General features: G+C 30.7%; 2 protein-coding genes and 1 long non-coding RNA gene across 3 annotated transcripts; 2 read left to right on the top strand and 1 right to left on the bottom strand.

Annotated features, from left to right (window-relative positions):
* Positions 1–4,166: 4,166 nt before the first annotated feature.
* LOC114367319 lies at positions 4,167–5,214 on the bottom strand. The gene is made up of 2 exons (XM_028324478.1): positions 5,144–5,214; positions 4,167–4,798 (listed from the first exon to the last, which is right to left on the bottom strand). Exon 2 carries the CDS (start codon positions 4,776–4,778, stop codon positions 4,407–4,409), a length of 372 nt encoding a protein of 123 aa, XP_028180279.1. The 5' UTR covers positions 4,779–4,798; positions 5,144–5,214; the 3' UTR covers positions 4,167–4,406.
* Positions 5,215–7,813: 2,599 nt separating this feature from the next.
* Positions 7,814–11,537, top strand: LOC114425585. Its single transcript, XR_003669252.1, has 3 exons — positions 7,814–7,971; positions 10,225–10,586; positions 10,929–11,537. It is a non-coding gene; the product is annotated as an uncharacterized LOC114425585 (long non-coding RNA).
* A 7,537-nt stretch (positions 11,538–19,074) lies between these two features.
* LOC114367891 (transcription factor bHLH147-like) lies at positions 19,075–20,862 on the top strand. The gene has a single exon (XM_028325133.1). It carries the CDS (start codon positions 19,472–19,474, stop codon positions 20,078–20,080), a length of 609 nt encoding a protein of 202 aa, XP_028180934.1. The 5' UTR covers positions 19,075–19,471; the 3' UTR covers positions 20,081–20,862.
* Positions 20,863–23,746: the final 2,884 nt, after the last annotated feature.

The following is a 23,746-nucleotide window of genomic DNA, read 5'->3' as shown; positions in this document are numbered from 1 at the left end:
AATAATATTTTAGAAATGAATTTAAAAGAGTTAATTTTCTTTTGATGGTAAAGTAAAATTATTTATAAAGTATAGATTCAAATATATTTTGATAGTCCTGTGCATATATACTTAAGATAGAATTTACTAAAAACATTGAAATTTTTTATTTATTTAAAAAAAAATGTACTCATCTCAAATAATTTTGATGACTGGGTAAAATTATCGAAATGCCCACTTTGCCGCTCACACTTTTATCACCAGAAATGTGAAGTTCAGAGCTTTCCAACCACTAACCAGGCTAATAATTGAGAACATCAGACTCTTGTCTATAGGAATTAAGATGTCACTGTTTTGCATGTGAAACATTAATGAGATTCATGTGAAATGTTAAGCTCTAACTCTCCATTTAATAACATCTATTGGTTTGTCCTTTTGTTGTCCTTAAGATGCAGCTATTTGGTGATGCTATTGCTAACTTCCTTCCGTGATTGTAGTTTTGCTTTCTTTTCTTTTAACAACAACAAGAAATAATCATGGCTAATTCCTTTCTCTCACTAATATTTCTATATCATCTCAAATTGGGCAGACTCTCGCATGGATAGGAGATATACTTATGAGAGGGGAACTACTCTTCCTTCTTCCCCCTCGTGCTACCCTCCCCCTTCTCTCTCCTCTTCTCCTTCCTCCACCACAGCAGCAACCCTTCCATTCTCTATCCTCCACCAGTTTTTTTTATTTTTTTTTAAAAAAAGAGTAACAAAATCTACAATAGAATCTCGATTTCGTTACTCCTTATTTTGGATTTTAAACACCACAATGAAATCGTAATTTCTTTATGTGTCTAGATAAAGAATAAAATAAAATTGTGATTTCATTTTTTATTACAATTAAATTTTGATTCCATTGTTTCAAGAGAGTGTAAAAAAAATAACAACGAAATTGTAATTCCATTATTATATTTAGGGCCTAAAAAAATTTACAATAGAATCACGATTAATCATGATTGGGAAAAAATAATTTTAGAATAAAAAAATAATTAATCCCTTAGTAGGGGAAAAGAACAATTCTAATAGGACCAATAACAACACCCTTATGAGAATTGTATCTTTGTTGATGATAATTTGATATATGAGAAAAGAAAGAAACATAATGTTGTGCCAAGATCAAGTGTTAACAAAATATCGATTCATAGCTAATAGCTTCTGCCACTTGAGAAGTATGTCTCAAATAGTTGCATATATGAAGAGAATCCATTTTTTTTTAATCACCAAACAATTGGAAAGAGAATCCAATTTCTTTAATCATTTTTTTTAATTCAAACAGCCTAAAAATCTTGTTTATTTCTCTTTTATTTCAGTTCAAACCTTGTGTGTTTCTTTCTTGTTTCTTCTCACCTCGAAATAAAGTAATGGGATTTCCCATGGTTTGTTAGTTATATGTTGCAAAGGATCTATGTCATTCTTTGATGTGCTAGTTAATTGATGGCTATATGCGTTTCATGATAAAAGGCATTGGCATAATTGACGGGTCTTGCCTCAGTTGTGGGTACAGTACGTAAATGTATATAATATGAAAGAAAGACTTATCATGAACATGAAAGAACTGTTGTTAGCTACTTGTTGCCATCCGTATAATTCTCTATACAGAATATAATCACATTTGACTAGTAATATAACAAAAATAAAATATATAAATAACATTTGACTAGTAATATAACAAAAATAAAATATATAAATAAGAAATAATATAATTTTTATTTTACAAATAAATTTTGTAAGATTAAATTAGATCCAAACTTAGATACTAAGATATAGAAACATAATATACATGTACGTGAGGATTCTGTACGTGATAAAATTCGTGAAACAACATTACAGATGATTCACGGTCGATTGAAAGTATACATACAATAACTTATTAGATTATTATTATGGATTTTCAATCAAATCTAAGACTGTCAAGTGCATATTGACTATGAAAACTTCCCTTGTAATTTTTTTCAGGCTAAAAATGATTTTTATCAAGTCAAATGTCTACATGACATCTTTGAAAAATTTCTTGATGCAGATAAGTCAAATATGATAGAGTACGAATTTCTTAAGAAAGTTTATAGGAAATATTTTCGTACTAACTGATTTGTTATTCAATAATCAATATGCATATCCAACGTAAAATTGGATGTTACTGTATTAACACGGAGGACAAAAATATATAGTTTCAAGTATTAATGTTTCCTTGCCTAGTCTTGCATGTAAATGCACATAAGGATGACTAAATTATCCGTACTTTGTTAATACTTGCAAGTAAAGTCTAAACTTGACCAGCAATTCCCTGTACTTATGGGTATATGCAAGAAAGAAAGAAAAAAGTGACTTTTTCACTCTTAATTTATAATTTATAGATATGAAGTGTTTATTAATTTATTGATAATTAATTTATTAAAATCTTTTTTAATCATTTTCTTATATATAATACTCGAACTTAAGACTAATTTACCTAAAAACATTAAATTTAATTCCATTTTAACCAACGATTTATTAATAGACAATCGGATATTAAATAAGCTATGTATTCATTATATTAAATTAGATATTGTTCCTACTTATATATATATATATATATATATATATATATATATATATATATATATATATATTCGTCCTGTGTTGACCGGACAGTTTATATAACCATTATATTTGTTTTTTTTTTCTTTCTTTTACTTTCTTTTTCTCTTTTCTATTTTTTTGTTTATTGTATATTTTTCGTGCAAAATCACGGGTTACACTCTAGTTTATATATAAACAAATATCCTATTTTACCTATTACTCTATCATATCACTGTATATTTTATTCTAGCTTTTTATACTTTTTGTAATTTTTAAATTATTTTAACTAAAAATAATAATTTATAAATATCGGTTACCTCTTGGATACTCAAATGATGAATACCCGTCATGTGGGTACGAACTAGCCCATATCTAACATCCATCTTTTTATACCTCCTAGTTGTTATAGGAGCTAGGCAAATTTGTTTAAGTAAAACAATATTCATAATATGATGTGAGGCTAAGTCTCTTAACAAAAAAATTCATACATAATACTGAAACCTTTATTGATGAAAACTAATCGTGTACTAGCTAATCACTATTAGTCATTGGTGAAGAGTTAAGACCCTCTTACATTAATTTATCACAATTTGTATTACGTAACTTCTTGCTTATTTGTATTTTTCAATAGTTAATTTAATTGTAATTTTTTCATTAATTAATGGTCAACTTTTTTAAAATAATTTAATGGTCAACTTAATTCTTTTTTGTTAAATTTAAATACTAATTAATAAAAGCATTTATATATCAATGACAAAACTTCTTTTTTCTTCTTCTGAGAAATGACTATATCCAAACTTAATTGAGGATAAGTTAGAAAACTGTTAATGTTATTTATTTACAATTTTACATATTTATACGTATGAACTTGCGATGTATTTGATAAAACTATCAGTCATTGAATTAATTGCAAAAATACCTTGAGTAAGAAATAAATAATAAACAATAAATTATTAATTTTATACTATAGTTTGGTCTGAATTTTTTAAGAGACCAAAACATATTATGGTTGAGATAAACCTTATATGCCTATCTTTCCTCAAAATCCAAGAAACAAAATTTTACATTGTCACAGATCTAGATAGAAGCAGAATTACCTGGAGCTTATATATATATATATATATTTACTTGACATTCAAACGGTCATACAATAAAATTTAAAATGGTTCTAATACTGCAGGTAGTCTTTTTATAAATTGAGGTGCTTAATTATAAGGCTAAGAGTGTAGAATTTAAAAACATAAAATTGGTATAAACCCTAAACTCACCATCTAATCCGATAATAAGAACCAGGTTGCAGTTGCACTCATTTTGAATTAAACTTTAATATCCAAACTAATCCACTATTTTTTTTATTTAGATTTGCTTGAGTGATGAAGTTCACAGGTTTTGGTCACCCATTTAAGCTCGGGATAGAGGAATTTGAATGATCTATAATCTATAACCTGATTTTTAGTTACTTCACTCATGCTTTCCAAACCAATCAGATATGAAAATAAAGAAATTAAAAGATGAAACTAAAGAACTATACTAGCTTGTTTTTAGTTGCTTATGATATAGTCTTGTTTACCAAGAAAATCAGCCAAAAAGAGAAAAACATGCATACATGCAGTTGCCCTAGAGTAACCAGGAATGCATACTTACACATTACACATGGAGAGACTAATAGCTTTATATATCTTAGTGAAACTAACATGCACACATACACACATATATAGACACATGCTAGTTGCACTTTATTTAACCGGTGCGCTCAGTACATACAACACCATGCATATATATATATTGGTCTCCCACTTACACAGTAACTAGATAGAGCTAGCCGTGAATGGGTGGGGTGCGAATATGAAAATAGTGGTGGCTGTTAAGGACTGGCCCTGGACCGTAGCTCTGATAGCTACCATTTTTGTCGTCATCGTCGTCGCCGTTATTGTCGCTGTTCTTTTTCGCTTTGCTATTGTTGACAGAATCAGCAGTGCTAATGGTATTTGCACTACTACTTGCAGAAACCTTCATGGTTTGTTGGTTATTTGTGTCGGTTCCCATACCCTTTCGGCCAAGAGAAGTTTCACTCAGTAGATTGCGTTTTGGCTTTGTTCTTTGCTCATGCTCCACCTTCACTGCACCAGCATGCAGCATGGTCACCATCATCATGAAGGCTAACAAGAGTGCAAGTAATAAGGTCCTCATGCTTCACAATTTGCCACAACCTGCAAAAGGAATAAACATAGAATAAATCAATAAAAACATTAAGGAATTAAGCTATATAAGTAGCTACGTGAGTTCTTAGTATATATCTTTAACAATACTTGTTGCTTATGGTAAGCTTAAAGTCATAGTTCGTAGAAAAATTTAACCTAGTTAACCGTGTGAGTTATCAGAGCTTAATAATTAGGTTACTGGGTTACTGATATATATATATATATATATATATATATATATATATATATATATATATATCACCTACTAATTAACAAGACTAGTTTGAATTTAGAAGCATAGAAAACTAAGACATAGAAATATGATTTTTTAGACATGTATACTAGAGCTAGTACCAAGTTATATGTTAAATGTTTGAAGGCTACGACGATTGTGCTGCAAAATGTGGTAATTTATAGAGGTGATTAATGTGTGACAGTACTGTTGGAAAGAGGTAGAGTAGCCCCTGAGGTAGCACTATAGATGGCAAGGAATTTGAGTGGGGTTGCCACTAATTAATATTCATGATGCGCTATATACCATTGTATATCACTTGGAAAGGCCACCAAAAATGAAATTATTATTATCATCGGTAAGTAATGCAAATTCATGGTTTTATGTTCAATTATTCAATCATTAAAGGCAAAATTTCCGCTTCATGATTTAATAATGGGAGACAATTTGCTATATTTTTATTGTTCCAGGTACTGTGACTAGTTGACTGCCAGTTTTTACTAACAATCCGATGTGGTAACAATTAATGTTTAGTTATGAATTTTAACATGTTATAATAGCATGCTACTATTGTACGTTAATAGTAATTGTAAATTAGTGTAATTAAAATACCATCCACATGAATCACGAAAGCATTATAACATATTATTAATCCATGCAGTCAACATATATACCAACCGGTTTGTAATAGCTGAAAGAGTTTAAGGGGTCACAATTAAGAATGATGAGATGGGTAAACTATAATTAATTTTTGAATGACTTTTGGCTTTGCAATTGGCACCTCCCAAGCCTTTACATGGTTTCTGATGATTTTGGACAGGATTCCTATTAAGATGAATTTAGACAAAAGAAAAATATCTGTCTGGATGCTTCCTCAATGTTTTGTCCAATTTGCAATGATATTCAAGAACCTAAACACCTATTTTCTCATGTGATTTATCGGTGGAGGTTGGGTCAATTTTTTATTCCTGGTCGGGCTTTGATAGTAGCACTGAATTAGGGAAAACTCACTTCACTAATCATTTGAGTCTAGTAAAAGGGAAAACTCTTAGGAGAATTTGGATGATAATTTGGTTGGTTGCTATTTGGTCTATATGGCTTGATAGGAATGACATAATTTTCAACGAACAAGTGGAATTGAAGAGGATGTTGGTACTCATCAAGATTGGATTCTGGTTTTGGATGTTTTCAAAGTTTGAGGAATTTCTTTATTCTATCAATGAACTCTCCTTCATTTCTTTTTCCCCCTTCATTTAGATATCTTCTTGATACGAAACCATCCTTGAGACACAATAGAATACTAAGGGTGTGTTTGAAATAACTGCGAAATCATATTATTTAACATTATTGATTATTGTTATAATCGATTATAATCAGAATTTTAGTTTAGGTGTGTTGAAAAGTGATTTTATGAAATATTGAAATGTGTGTACAAGTTTTTCCACTACATTGAATCTCGTTTGTTCAATAAGCTCTCCTTTACATACATAATTAATATACTAGACCACGTACGACATTATTTTGTTAATATTTTGAGAAATAAGAACCAAGAAAATACACCATTGTCCATTGGTGGTTAATATTATAAAATAAATGCACATGGCATTATTTTCCGAAGTGATAATTACTAACTAATTTTTAATTTTATAACTTTCCAGATTATATATATATATATATATATATATATATATATATATATATATATAATTTACACTTTTAATAATTAATTAGCATTTGTGGATAAAAAAATACTGAATCAAGTTTTTATATTTCTTCTCCTTAATAACTTTTTATAAAATATGAAATTTGTAAATTCAACCATCCATTCATATAATATCATGTGTTAATGATCATTCATCTAAAATTTTAGATCAATTGAATATTTATAGATATGTAATCATATATTTACTTATATTTTGAAAAATACATTGTATGTTGAAATAAAGTTATTTAATGAAATATGAAAAATTTAAATTGTATGAAAATATTTATATATTTGATCTACTTAATATAAATGCTCAATTGGACTAATAAAATCTAATGTCCATAAAAAAAAAGTGAAGTTAAGTATTTACTCTTAAACTAGGTTGATCCCTCTCTATTTTTTTTTTTAAAAAAAAATTCTTATGTAAAATGATACTCCACTTGCATAACATAATGGAGGAAGAGGAAGAAGGTGATCGATCCCTAGCTAGCTAGCTAGGTTTTTTCCACCCTATATAAAATTATACAAATTACATAGTCTCTCTTGGGAAGATATTAATTTTGACTGGTTGGCATAAAAATCATTAGATTTAGCCGCGGATTTGGCCATTATGTTTTCTTCATCCATATTCCATACTACAGATAAGCTTCTAGACATTGGGATGATAAACAAAGTTATCTTCGGGTACCTGTGATGACCCTAGTAGGCTGACTTAAGGTGCTTGAGAGTTGAGACCCTCTATGCAAATTTATATAGAGCTTTTTTTATATATAATATGATTTTTTCTTACTGAAATGAAATATATATATATATATATATATATATATATATATATATATTATAAAATATTAACTTTTGGTTTTAATTATATAAAATCAACTATTAACTTTTGGTGAAGTTTATATTCATTAACCAATATTGCAATCATAAGTTATCTAAAATTAAAAAAAAACCAACAATATAATTTTATAAAAAATAGTCATAATCCGTGTTAATTTTTAGGTTTAAATGTATTTTTAATCCTTACAAATAAAATAATATTTATTTGTACTTTTCATTCTCTTTATTTCTTCAAGAGCCATGAGGAACGATAAGATCAATCCTGACCCTATTTCAAGTTCAAGCTTGAAGACATTTGTGAGGAATCCCCATTTTTCATGGCGGCGCGGCATGAGACGATAGAGAATAACTATTTGTACCTTAACAAGTATCTCGCACTTAACCAAAACTTTTTGCATTGATCAGGTAATTAAGGTGTTTTTTTTTTTAATTTTAATACATATTATTTTTTTTTTATCGATAAATATTTATTATTAGTTTCTTAGTTTTTATTAATGATAAAAACTTAAACTTATCATACCTTCTTTTCTTTTTTTTCATTCCATCACCAAATTAATTTTATAACTTCTTGTGTATTTTTACTTTGATAGTTTCATTACTTGGTGTATAAACTTAAACATTATACATTATCGAGGCTTGAATTTTGGGTTACCTCAAATCAATGTGTAATGTTTTTGTGTAATAAATCCATAAGTTTTTATATGGATTTAGAGTTTATCCTCTGCTTTTTAATAGACCAATTGATGTAAATTGACTAAAACTTTACTGTCCGATGACGATATGCACTGTATATATTTTCATGTAACTGCAGCCGTTGACACTTAGCATACGTTTATGATTTACTGTTATATTTGTAGAAGAGTTCAAAGTTTCTCATGATTAATTAATAATTAACAATAAAAACCATTTTGGAGCAGCTTTCGTGGGGAATAAGTTTATTTCAAGAGAAAAAATTACTATAATTTATAACATAATCTTAAAGAAAAGATATATATATATATATATATATATATATATATATATATATATATATATAGTTTAAGGCAAAGCAGAAGACGTTTTGTTACGTGGGTGAATCAAATGAACTAAATTGTAAGAATATTTGGTTATTTTAATCAAATTGAAAAATATTGAATGGATACAAAAATAGGTTATTGTGTGTGAAGTATAGGAAAATGTTTTTTTCTTATAAAATAACTTTTTTCCTCTATTCATGTACTCTTTCCTCTCTTATTGGTTACAAAGTCATTAACACTTTTCATCAAAGAGTCATTCTTATTAAATAATATTGCTGATTTAAAATAAAAATTCCTTTTAGTTAAATGAGATTTTCTTCGGCTAGAGATAATATTCAGAGCATCATTTCACTGTGCATGTTCGTGCGATTTGTAAACTTCCGCTGCTTTATGGTTTATGGTGGGAATTACTAGAAATTTATGTTCGTTCATCACACCTCACAAACTACAATTTGTATGTCTTGTTTGTTTCATTGTTCTAATAAGAAGTGTTAGAAATATATTTTTTAGTATACGTACTTCTTTAAATAATTTTTTAATTGATTAAAATTTATTGAAAATTATAAAATTAAAAGAAAAAATCCTTAAATATGATATGAGACCCAAAAATTGTATCATTTTTAATAAATTTTTATCAATATAAAAAATGATGCATTCAAAAGAATGTGTTAGCTAGATAATATGCTCATAACATTTTTCTTATTGTAATAACTCTATTAACTCATCATTGTATACTATTTTGGCAAAAAAAAAAACTTGAGACTTTAGATATGTTTTTCTAAAATAGCAATGCATTTATAAATTTGTCAGCTAAGTTTATATTTTTACGTGGAAGTTATTTATTGTAATAGTTATAAGGATAAAATATATTTTTAATTAGTCTCTAAATAAATTTTGAAGTTTATTTTATTGGTGTGAAGCAATAACTTTATTAATGATTAATTTTTCTAAAAAATATGACTACCATCTTTAATAAAATTTCTTATCTTAATCATATTTTTTTATCACACACTTAAATATAAGACTTTATTCAAAGGATCCAAAATGTGTTCGTTTTATACCAACATATTAATGTTTTATTGAAGATCTTTAAATAATATTTTAATTAATTTATAGTTTTTTTTACAACAATTAAGTTATAGTTCATACTTGTATTTTAATCAATATTTTTTATTCATTGATTTTTCACCGTTAATTAAAGTGTATATAACAAAATACCAATATGAAATATGAACATTACATTGAAAAAAAATTGAATAGTTCAAGTACCAAATAGGTAAAGATTCAAATATTTAAATTACAAACACATGGACATGAAAAAGATCCAAGTGCTTTTTTAAAAAAAATATAGGTTATTTTATTTTCATCGCTAATAATATATTTTTCAATTGACATAATTAAATAAGTTGATCTATTTTTATTTTGAAGTGTAATAAACTGATCTATAACTTTTATATAAAAAAGGCACTGCTATTCACTTGTTAAAAATACAATAAAGTACCACAAATATAATTCTTAATAAAAATTTAAATAGGAAAATCATTTTAATGTTAAATAATAAATATATAAGAATTTTTTATCGCTTATATAAAAATATTATCCTTACATGTAACACCATTTCGAATTCTCGACCTATATATAGTTAAAAATTGAAATTTCGCATATCACTGTTCAACTCCCGCCAAACGCCAATGAAAGAGCACCAAACACCACACAAAGTGTTCGCGCGCTCCACAGAGAATCGCCATGGCAGATTCAAGGATTTTCCGTCTAAGAAGTCGAACAAGGCACAGTACAATTCATCAGCGTTAATTTCTCACACTTTTTGTTTTGCTTTTTTATTTTTTTCCATTTTTAGATTCATTTTTTCGTGTTCCTTTCCTTCTCTGTCGCCAGATCACAGGTAATAACTTGAATGCTGCATTTGCATCCGTTTCTGAAGATTCCGTGGATTTATCACCGATCTCAGAGATCTCGTATGCAAATCACGGCGAAGATGTCACGGTAAGTTCGAATCTCACTGTTTTGTTTCTTCCGCTGCGTTTTGTGATGCTTCCGTTGCCGCTTTCAATTGATACGAGTCATGTGAAGACAAGACAGTGAAAACGCTACCGAAAATTTGTCGCAGCTTGGAAAGTCTGTCAATCGTATTTCTAATTTAAGCTATTCGGTGTGCAAATTGTATTTTAAATTTTTATTGTTTATGCATCGGACACAATTCTTACATGTGTTGATTAATTGTTGATATGAGTTCAATTGGATATTGGATTGATTAGGCATTTTGTACTGATAGGATAATTGATACTGGAAGCTTCGTCTGATTTAAGTGTTTTATATATGTTTCAGTTTCAGACCTTCTTGTTGGAAGAACCTTCCTCGGTGACTTTGGTTCCATCTGATTTAACTCCTAAAGAAATCACTGACGCGACGGGAATTATTAGCTCCACTAATTCTATCAGCACCGATAAATTTGATAGTTCTAAGTTTAACTCTGTGGAAGCAGAGATTACTGTGAATTTTCTCAGAAATGTGAAAACTGATGTCCTCAACGCTGCTCCCCAATGTAGAAGAGAGCTTATGGATGGAATAATTGAGTATGTTATAAGCGATCTCCAAACCTATACCCTGCCAGAGGAGAGAGATCAGTTTGCTCATTTGCTTTCGATGAAAAATCGAATGTTGTTTCTGTGTACCTTCATTTGGGTAATTGGAGTATCAGTTCTGCTTTTCTTCACTTCGTATACTCGTGGCCCTTACAGAGGACCGACGCCAACCTGAACGATTCCACTAAGGTTTATATGCTTTTTAACCATGGGAGAAGAGGTAACATCTTCAGTTATGTAGCTTGTAAATATATCTCTTTAACTGAAAATTCTTGGAAATCATGAAACTGGTATAACTGGTTCTTAGTCTGACACTTGACTTGAGCTACTTAAAAATTAGAATTGCCCTGAACTTGCATTGTTTTCCATTGAAGTTTTTATACATATTTGAGTACTTTTATGATGTGGTTGATTACTGCTGTTAGCAGAAGATGTGTATCAAACTATCAGTTTTACCTCAAACGATGCTTATAAAGCAATCCATCTTAATTGCGTATATGTGGTTTGTGTTGAACTGTTGATGCGTTATAAAGGTTTTGTTGGTTCATTTAAGCTGCATGTATTGTCTTTGCATTTATGAGCAAGACAAATGCTAGCAACATGCTCAACATGTATGTGAGAGAAAAAATCACAATATTCACAAAGAAGAATATGATCAGGACTTCACATGCTGGTCAGTTGCACCTCAACTTTGGCAATTTTTTGTTTGCGGTAACACGTACTCTTTTTTTTTAGTGGTCTTGGGAATGTATATTCAAACACCACTGGTTTCTTTGACGATGTTATTTTAGTTTTTGCTTATAGTTCATGTCTTCATTCTCTCTCTCTGAGCTTTTTTTTTTTATTATTTATTTTAGGGTCCTAAATTCCTTTAATTGATGGAAGTGTGGAACCAGTTTCTTTCAATACCTCTCTAGGCCATTTTCTATCCGTTGGCCCAGTAAATGTAGGTCTTATGTTGACACATGAACAACATTCGGAAAATCTTGCATAACACTTTTCACGTTCCAAGATAATTTACACCACTGAATTTAATGATGGGATCCACAGCTTGAGAAACTAGCATAAATTAACGGTTAACATTTTACTCATGGAGGTCAGGTAGTTAAAAACTAACGGGGGAGAGGATATAGAATGCTGATAGAATAGTGACACTGATGGCTGATCAAATATAGGTCTTGTTCTTTTTAAAGTGAATAATTAGATCTATTTCTTACTGATAAGATTCACTAAAAACCATTGATTGAAATTTGGAAACCGACTTAAATTCACTTGTGTTGTTTGAATTCTAGTGGTGAAATAATTGCGATATCACCAAGCATGGAGCTAGCATGTGGCCAGGCACTAGTGGTTTAAAAAGTGAAAGTTTTGATGTAATCCATTCATGTACTTTTTAAGCCAATGAGAGTAAGACATTCAGAACTAACTTTAGTTAAAGTAAGATTTGGTGCATCGGCATCAGCAAAAATTGCACTAAAACACTATCTTATGTTGAGTTTTTCAGTCTGTGGGACATCAAGAGTGTGTCTATATCCACTTTAACTGTTTCTGCTTAACCAAAACCCAGGGAGACGACTGGCTGTTATTTACCACTGGGTCGTGCTAGGAGTATCATCATGTAGGAAAAGCAAATTTGATTCCCTAGCGCTGCATCGAATTTAGTGCACATTCATGTTTCTATATGTGTTCACATGCATGCCACCCATAGGCCATAATGATTGAAATAAGATGGTACATGAACTAGAGTTCAAATAGTATATAAACAGTTTTGTATGGAAGTCATATACAATATAACCTCTTGTGTCGTTCCCGTACCTGTACGGAGATTTCCCTTTGGGAAACCATACTTGTGGAATTCCATATGTACTAAAAAAATGATGCAGAAGCTGCTCCAATTACTTTCAAATTGAACTTGCATTTCCCTTTTTGACCCACATTTTAGACTAATAGTTGTTTTTGCATCACTTTTGATGTGATTCTACTCTAAACGTGGATCTTGGAGGAGAAACAGACACGCACTAAACCTCACTTAGTCACGTTTGACAGTTCTAAATTTGTTGTAAAGATTTTTAAAACCCAAACCATCTTCGATGGAACCTTGCTATAGCACAACTCAAACGTACTGGGCCAACTGATTGGGTTTTCATTTTCGGCACCCTCTGTTGGGCTTTTCTTTTTTATAGCATTGGGCTCTGCAGAGGTTTTTGGGATTAGATTATAGCACTTTCATTAAAGGATTGGTTTAACTATACGTCTGTACCATAAGATTTTTTTATGACATTTTATTTTTAATTAACACAATTTTTTATCAAATTTTTATAATTAAGTATTTCTAATACTTCATTATTAATATATAAAATAAAAAAATTTAATCAATACATCATCTAATATAGTTAATTTCAATAAATATATGAGTAATTTTAATTTTAAAAAAACACTCTCAGTAATAACAATGATTACAGGTATTCTGAATAATATTTTAGAAGCAATGAATGTATTTGAAAAATAATATAAGCTTTTGAAATAATTTAATTAGTGTAGTATAAATTTATTTTTTTTGTACCTATTGTAATACTTTTAGTTTAAAAATAAATTACATATCATGTAACGTATATAATTATTTGCTAAAAGTTTTTTTAGATAATTATTAAAAGTCAGATATTTAAATAATTAACAAAATAAATAGCCCCTTTAGTAGATTTCTGAATCATTCCTAATAATAAGATTGTTAAAATATAAAAAATGATCTAACACCCTTTTGTTTCATTCTTTTACTTCCTTTTTTTTTTATCATATCACGTCACTCGTTAGATGAAAAAAAAACATTTATATTTTTAATCCATCACTTAGTTGAGTAGCTTTCTAGTTTCTGCTGTAGGGACACGATATTGAACCCCTGAATTTGCACCACACATTATTTTATCACAATCTGGGAATGGGAGCATGGTGGGAAGCAAGCTCTGAAACAAAATACAAAAAGCAAGACGAGACACCATATATATTGTTCGTCAGCTGCTTGGTTCTGAAGGGCTAACAATGAAATAATTGAGGATCATATTGATAAAATATTTATTGCAAAGGGTTCTGGGGTCCATTTCAATTTTCAGGTATACTGTGGAGCATAACTATCCACAACCTCAATGGAGTAAAAATCCAAATCCCCAACCAAAATACAAAACCAATGCAGGGGATAGAAAAGTGCAACAACACAACCCACAAAACAAAGCAAATGCATCTATCTATCTATCTCCATTTTTATTATCAGTAAATATTAATTATCAATTTATTAATCTTTTATTAATAGATTTTTTTTTAATCACTCAATCAATCTTATTTCCTTCTAGTGTTATTTTGGTGTTAGCAGATCATCAAACCCAATAATCATTGCACGGAATGAAAAAGAAACAATTTGTGGGGCCTATGTTTTCAGTTAATAGGTGAAAGACAAGTAAGTGCATACATGCCCCATTCCTAATGGAGTATTGATGGAATTGCTCAATGCTCATAATAAAGTAATCGGGGCACCGAAACTCGAATATTGTCAGAATTTGTCAAAGTTGAGCTCGGTGAGCTTTCGTGTTGATTGGCATTATGTTGCTTGTGATTTTGGGGGCAAAGTTTGATGGGAGATATAAAGACATAGGATTAAATGAATGTACTGGTTATGCAGGGTCAATGCACAACTTAAATTTTGGTTTCGTTCACCCAACATACCGTTTTAGTAAAATTCATATGCTTCAGTTGAGTAAAATTGTTATGGGTGAAAAAACATTTCCATGCCAATGCGAGTTGAAATAAATAGTTAAGGATCCAGAAAAAACTTTCACCTTCTTTATGGGTGTGGATCGAATCCCCTAACGGCTCTTTCTCCTCTTAGTGGGTTACTCTTATCAGGAAGATCACTTGACATCTTGGAGTTAGTTGAGTAGCTGTAATTAGGTGGAATTACTAATGCTTTGAGCTTGTATAGTATTGGGAGTGTTTTCCAATTCTGCTACTTTGTAAAATAAAAATAAAAAATGTTGGATATCCATACCTTTTGCACTCAAAATTATCCCACATTAAGTACTTGTTGTCAACTATACTTTATTTGTAGGTTATCTACCACTATAACAATTAAACAAGTAAAGGAAAACAAGTTTTTAACTGAGATATGCACATTTGGTCGCACTTTGGATAACAGCTACGAAGTGCAGCAATCTGTAATATGCAACTTCATCGATTTGGTTATTATTTTTCAAGTTACTTTTTTTTTTATTTGTCTAGGTTACTAAACAGAAGAGAACCATTTGGATTAGTTTTACATTCAAATTAGAAGATGGGAAGTTTTACCGACATAGTAAAATGCATTTTTAACTGCAATACCTTTTTGTCAAATAATCACTAAAACGACATTTGCTGATTATAAACATTATTAGGCCACCAGTCTCTATTTCAAGCAATAAGAAGTTTGGTTTTTATTACATAAGATTTTGAATTTAAATTTTATAAATAAAAAGTAAGAATTGGTACAATTTTATCCCTAAGACCCTAACTAGCCATAACTCAAGTCAAATTAATTCAACAAAGATCCTGGAATAAACTGAAATACTAAGACAGAAGAACATCACAAATGTGTGTAAAAATATGCTTTTAATCACAAGGCACAATTGATGACATGCTTGTTTGTGTAATCATGGAAACAAAGTTTGGTGGATGATTCACGATTTCCGAGGCAATGCTAACAACATTTTTTGAGAGCAGAAAAAAAAAATTGCTTTCGTTCAACGGAAGTTAACATCATAAATGCCAAAAAAGCTGTACTCAAGGTTAGCTGTAAGATTTGAAGAGAGACAACCATAACCACCGAATACAGGAACATATCAAAATAAAATTCTTTCATCGGATAAAATTTAAAAACGGTTCAACAAACATTGATATGTGTATATAAAAAAATATTTATTGAAAAAATACTAACTCCTTCACTGAATCTTAATATCTCAATAAATTAGTTATCAGTTTTTAGCCCAAGTGATATTTGAATCAAAAGAAACATGTCTTTTGTGTCTGAGATATATTATTTATATGATATTCTTTTATAGTATTATTTAATCATCTTGAAAATTACTGCAACATTATTCTTCTTTTATCACTTTTATAACTGTACAAATATTATATAAATTTATTTTAGGAATATATTTTTTTCTTATGTTATTTAATAGCCCTTGTACTGCTGGTATGTCTTTCTCGAGAACCTAATCAAGTTCTCAAAATTAGATGAGTGAGTGGAATTTCATAATAGCTTTATGAAGACATATATCCTTTGGATGTGATTTGGAGGATACGGTTGGGTCAATTATTGCTAGCTATTTACAAAGAAGCCGAACTTGCATGTGTGCTGCCGTACCTTTTAGGGAAGTTACAAGAACAAAAAAAAATTGGTAGGTTTTATATCAAGTTCTTCAAATATATATATGTGTAGCCTAATTTTACAAAGTTTCTTACACACAAAAAAACTCAAGATATACAATTGTATCTGTCACATAAAATAGAAGTGTGATATTAATTTGATCTTTTGAAAAGTTTGATATTTATTTTAGTCCTTATATTAACGATCCATTAACTGGCAGGTTTAATTCATTGTGGACGCCATATGAATGTCTTATATGAAGTTAAAGTCTTTGGCACAGTCTATTTTTAGTTTTAAAAAAATTTTAAGCTAAAAAAATGAAATTTAACAAGCAATTTATATTTTTCTTTTAGTTCTATTTTTAACTTTAACTTAAAGTAATTTTTAAGTTAAAAATAAGTTGGGTCAAACATACCCTATATATAGGAAAAAAAAATTTAAGCATAAAAAAATAAGTGATATTCAAATATTTTGTGTAAAAACTAAAAAAAGAAAAATAAAATTGGCACTGGGAAAGAGAAAAGAGTATAACTATCTCTATAATGAAAAGTGAAAGAATGTCTTTATAATATCTTCACAAAAATAACAATAAAAGGAAAATAATATATTTTATTAAAAATAAGATAAAATAAATAAGACTTAAATATCATTATTTGATTTCAAAATACAAAAATTAAAATTATAAAAAGACAGGTGGAAAGGCATCCCAAATGTCAACGTGCTGCATACTCCATTGTCATCTCTGACAAGTTTACTATAAAAGATAGAGTATTATTCATTTCTCTTATCTGTTTCTCATTCTCTCTTTACTTTCCCCTCTCCCTCCATTGTTTCTTTCCCTTATTTTCTCTCCAACCTTTTATTTTTCCCATGCATGCATGTGCTCTACATCTTTTTTTTTTTAAAATATTGTTAATTATACTTGGTGCAGATCGAGAGATAATGACGACGTTTTGTTTGTCACAAGTTTTTATTGGAGAAAAAAAATATAAGAAGGTAAATAAATTAAACATTTTAATAAATTAAAACTAACTTATATACTTCAACTTTTATAGAAATTATTTTCTTTATTTTTTTAAAAAAACTAAAATTATATTAATTAATTTCAACTTAATGAAATTAATTTATTTTATCATTATATTTTTCTGCTTTAAATATTTAAAAATTATTAAAATAGGACAAATATGAAAATGGGACCAAGGAGGAAAGGATATTTTATCAATAAAAAATATTTAACATGTGATTTAAGGAATATTTAGCAAGTCAAATTGTTTGTGTACGAAAACAATTCCACTAACGAGATTTTAAATGCTCTCTAGTTTGGAGATAGGAAGGAAGGGAAAGTGAGATTGGAAACGAAGAAAAGATAAGTACAGACAACGCAACGTGAAAGCAGAAGTGGCAATAATCTATTACAACAAGAGCACTTAATGGATTGTAATACTTTATTAGACAAAACACCGTAACAATATATAACAAAAGAATCAATGTGATTTCACTTTTTCATGCCTCAAATGATAAATTAATCTTGATTATCGTTAAAGATTATATTGATGTTAATTCTTATTTTTCGCAAAGCAAAATGGTAGTTAATTTTATGGCAAAAATTATTAAATATAAATTCTTATGTAAAAATTATTTATTGAATAAAAAATTCTATTAAATTTCTACACCAAAATATTCTAATAAGACTAATAGTATGTTTGATTTAGATAAAGAAAAATGAAAAGAAAGAAAGGAGTATAAAAGAAAATGAGTAGAAAATGAGATAATTTTGTAAGTTGTTCGGTTATGTAGTGGAATGAAAGAAAGAAAAAATACCGAATAACACAAATGATCCAAATAAAAAAAAGAGTTGTATAACAAATAAAGACACTTTTTGTCTTTAAACCCTTATAAGTCACTTTTTTTCTTTACAAAATGGGAAGAAAGAATAAATAGGTGGGACTAATATATTATTATTTTTCCTTCATTTTTCATGTCCAACCAAACTAAAGAGAAAATCATTTTAATTTTTCTCCTTCTTTTTTCTCCTTTTCACCAAATTTAAACAATTTGTAAGAGTATATTGAATAATATATACATGACTAAACTAATAATACAACAATTTAAAAAAAATTCAATTCATTCGATCAACAAATTTTTTTCACATGTGAGTCATGCATCACACAATATTATTGTAACAACCAATAAATTAGTCCTCTATAATGAATGAAGGTCTGAATATCTATTATTCAAAGAAATATTTATATTCAATGGTGTCTAAAATAAGATTGTGTTACTGAAAAAAGAAAATCTATCTATTTACAAGTATGGAGCTGTTCAGCTGCCAAACCAAAACATAGCAAGGCCCAACATCCGAACATGCAAGCTTCCAAACAAAACCCAAATTAAAAAGAAAGGCATGATTAAGAAGGAGCTTAGTAGTTAATTATTAGGTTAAGAAGAAAAGGAAAAGGACGCGTGGGGTGTCGCCATTCCTTTATATAATCCTTCTCCACCCTCTCTCTCTCTCTCTCTCCCTTAAACTCAACCTCCTAGTGAAGTTGAAGGGACACCTCAACCACCCACCCAACACCATTCATTCTTATTTCTTTCATTCATAAAAATCATTCATTCCCAGCCACCACCACCACCACCACCACCCTCTCTCTCTCTCTCTCAAATCCTTAATTTCCATTCATAAGTATATTAGATTACTTCAGAAGCTCCTTCAACTATATATACACATATATCTCTTCAAACCCTATTCCCTCACCTCTGGAATCTAACCATAAAAATCATAAATTTTCCCTCTTTCACCCGAATCTGAATCCAACAATTTGTTCCCACAAATAGAAACCCACGAAAACCACAAAACCCCTTTTAGGTTTTAATTTCCCCAACGTTGTTGTACCATGTCGTCATCTCTGATCGCGAATCCAACCGCGGATCGCTCGCGTGACTCTCACCGCACAAAGAAGAAGAAGAAATCTATTAAGCAACACCAACAGCAGCATGACGCGAAATGGAAAACCCACGCGCAGCAGCAGCTATACTCCTCCAAGCTCCACCAGGCCCTCGCGCGTGTCAACATCTCCGGCGACGCGCCACGCCGCGGCAGGGCGGTGCGCGATGCCGCCGACAGGGTGCTCGCCGTGGCCGCCAAGGGGAGGACGCGGTGGAGCCGCGCCATCTTAACGAACCGGCTGAAGCTCAAGTTCAGGAAGCCGGTTCACAAGAGGCAGAAGGTTGTTGTTGTTGGGCCGGGCCGGCCAAAGAAAAAGGCCCGGTTCAGCGTTCTCCGGCTCAGGGGGAAAACCTTACCCGCGGTTCAGAGGAAAGTTAGGGTTCTGGGCCGGTTGGTTCCCGGTTGCAGAAAAGAACCGCTTCCGGTGATTCTCGAAGAGGCCATCGATTACATACCCGCGCTCGAGATGCAGGTTCGCGCCATGCAAGCTCTCGCTGACTTACTCTTAGGCTCTTCCTCCGCCTCCACCTCCGCCACCGCCGCGCCGCCTAGTTGATCTCACTTTCCGGCGATTATGCCACGTTTCATATATTTTTTTTTCTTACTTTTGTTATTATTTGCCTCGTTTTCACCCTCACTCTACTCGGCTTATGTTAATGGCCAAGTACATACATATTATATCTTCTTCTATTTTCTCTTTTTTTTCTCTTCAAATTTACCTTTTGAGCAAAACAATCTCATAATTAATTAGCTTGGAGCATTTATCAGAATATTGTTTTTTAATATTTATAAAAAATATATATTTCCTTTTAATTTTAACTTCCTCAATCCTCTGAAAGAAATCCTTTACATCAGGTCTTTTCCTCAGGTAGTCAATCCTCCTTTAGGGATGTGAGACTTTGAGAGCATATATATGTATTAGTAGTTGAAAACAACAAATTAGAATTCAATCACCAAGTGTATATCTCGATAACTAAATTGACTGTATCAACGATTCCACAAAAGAAGAGGAAAGCTACCTTAAGAAGTCGATTTCCTCCATCTCTGGAGGCATAGGCATAGACGAAGAAATCAGAAGCATTGGAGGGGATTCAACAAGGGATGCATCTTCTTAGCCCTCAAGCGAGGAATCCTGTTTTTGAATTCACTCTTTGAAGGAACCTGTTTGAAGAAGATTTCACCAGCCCCAGTTTCTTGGAGTCACCATTCGCCCTGTTATTCTATTATTATCGCTGCCTTTTTTCAAAAACTTCCTCAATGAAGGATTTTTTTTTTTACTGCAATCAAGGATGGTTTATGTAATGTAACATCAATTATATGTTCTATGATTTTATTTTATTTCTTGTGGGTTCGTTTTGATTCTGAAAAAAAAAGTTTTAGCATTCAGTTTTTGTCTAAATAAAGTGGTGGATTGATTAAAGAAGAGACTATAATAAATGATAATATGATGATGAAGAAGCTGGTCAGGTAGAGTTAAGAAGCTTGCAAACTGAACTGATCCAATCTTGAGGGTAATAACTTATAAATGTGTATGTCCTTGTTAAGGTAAAGAATTCATTCTTCATGGTTTGCACAGCCACTGTGAGTAGTAGCAAAATTTTAGATAAACTTGTTATAGTCTGATAAGATCAATGTAGAGTAGAAAACTCTCTCCTTTAGAATATACGAGTATAATATAATTACATGTCTAAAACTAGCGCCAATTGATTTACATGATCAATAGTGTTCTCTACCGAAAAGTGTAAATAAATACGCCATAGAGTAAATTGGGATCATCATATATATAATTGCAAAATTTCAAAAACTTTGTATTACAACTAAAACTATTTTACAGACAGTTTTTTAAAATCGTGGTGGTGCGTAGGTTATAATTGGTTATAGATTTTTGCAAATGGGTAATTTTTGTTAGGTTGTGTGTGTATATTTTGGTAGCTCTATTGCTTTAAGTAATCCCTGTCATACTGATCCGGTTTTATGATAGTGAATTTCTAGAAAGAGTTTTAAACTACCAACAAGGCACTGAACGCTGGGAATTTATTGGTCTTTATCTCAGTAACATAGAGAAGGATAAGGTTACCCGGTTAGGGTATTGTTGGGGAAAGCAAGTTTGTGTCAATGAAATTGCATGGCTAACTCCACTTCTCTAAAGTTTTGCCGAAAGTGCCAAAAACATGCTTATTCGACACATTACTATGGTCCCATGTGGCTTGTCGCCCCCACCTCGTACGACACTGCAGACATTTTTACATCACCCTCTCTCTCTTCTTCTTCTACTAACATTAACGTCCTCCTCCAACCTCTACCAGCCAAAGCCACCATCACAAAACACACCCCCAAAAAATAATACTAGTACTAATAATTTTTAAAAAAAATAAAGAAAAAAACATAAACTGAATTTGGCTGTACCTCAGAAGCTGAGGCTAATACTTCACATGCTCCTCCACATGGGGGCAAATGGCCTGAACCACTAATGAGTTGACACGTGGCCGCATCACGCGTCCATGCTGTTAATTCTTAGGCTCAGACAAAAAACTGCCTCTCACTTTCGGTGGCAGAGAGAGCACACGAGTGCCTTAGTTTCATCGCTATCAATAGTAGTGGTGCCTCTTCCCTCCTAGACCCCATTTCAGGATTATGATTCATTAACAAAAATGGCTTAGAAAAAGGAGGGTATGGGTTAATTTACCACCAAAGGCAATTAATTATTGAACAATAGGTCCTTCTCAAATCAAAAGCTTTAATCTTTCGTACTACTCCAGTATTTACTGGTACGTGCCTTTAAAGTTTGTCACGTGATTGTTGCACTTATTTATTTCAAGATTTTCTGTAATCGGTGACCAGAATTCAATATCTCCCCATGTGGCTATTGAATATTGCTTTTTACACCATGCCAGGGTCACCCAATTGGGGATTCTGACAATAGAAAAAAAATGCAAAAGAAGGACCAAATGTGATTTTGATTAATAAAAAAAACTATAGAAGAAATGGAAATGGGAATATAAAATAAAGGGCCTATGTTGTATCTGTCCACATCCTGCTCCATATAATAAAAAGCATGACTATTTTCAAACAAGTGACAATGGTCATAGGTCAATGTGGAGTTTGCTTAATGAAACTCGTAACACAAATGTTACCATCACAGCAAAAACAGACTCAAGAAAAGGGAAAAGGGAAGAGTACAGATCCTCTGCTGTAGTAGATTAGAATAGTATTTGGAGTAATAAAATTTTTATTGATCAATTTTAATCTTAAATCATACACCTAACCACATTAGATCCATTTTCTATAATATTCATAAATATACTAATGCAACATTTTAATAATAAATTTTTTTATAGAGAATGAATCTGGTGTGATTATGTATATGATTTAAGGTTAATATTGATTAATAAAAATTTTACTGCTCCAAATATTTCTCTAATCTACCGTAGAGGAGAGTATCTGCACTCAAAAGGGATAAGAAAATTAACAAATTTATTCCCTTTGTGTTGTTTTCCTCTCCATTAATCATGCGTTTCTCCCAAAAATGTTTCTTCTGACAAAGATATTCTCGATTATTTTACCCAAGAATGAAACCAATAATACTTTTATTCCACCCAATTCTCTTCCTATACGAATTCTACGGGTGTCGCTTTTGAAACTTTGATCAAATGGTTTCGTATGATAACGCTGTAAAGGAAAAAGGACAAGGAATGTTGGCTTGCTATAATAATAATAGTAGTGAAAAGCAACTTGAGTGCAATTTGTCTGATGCCACACCGAAAAATATTTGTTAAGATCAGGTAAGAAACTTCATTAAGCAATATTCGTTTCAGGTTTCAACTAACTGTCTTTAACAGATAACATTTACAGTTAGCAGCATATAATATTGGGAAATGTTGGTTTCATTTAATTTTGCTTCACATAATTTTACATGTGATGAATATGATCTTTATGATGATGAAATTGGCGAGAGGAAAGGAATGGACATGATATGATTGGTGTCACATGAGTTATCTATGTAAGAGAAAAATGTGTGGAAGTAATCTAACTCATAAATTATTATAAAAAATTAACATGCAATAGATTTTGAAAATCACCTTGTAATCTAATTTCATCATTTTCTTTTCTTACAATTGGTCCATTTTCCTATATCCTTCCATTTGCTTTCATATATCGTAAAATTAAAATTTTAGTTTAAATTTAATATTCACTGTGAATTAAGTTACAATACCAGTAAATA

Source organism: Glycine soja, chromosome 9 (assembly GCF_004193775.1).
Source record: "Glycine soja cultivar W05 chromosome 9, ASM419377v2, whole genome shotgun sequence".
NCBI classification, from domain to species: domain Eukaryota; kingdom Viridiplantae; phylum Streptophyta; class Magnoliopsida; order Fabales; family Fabaceae; genus Glycine; species Glycine soja.
Note: the sequence above shows the minus strand (reverse complement) of the source record. Positions and strands in the feature narration are given on the sequence as shown.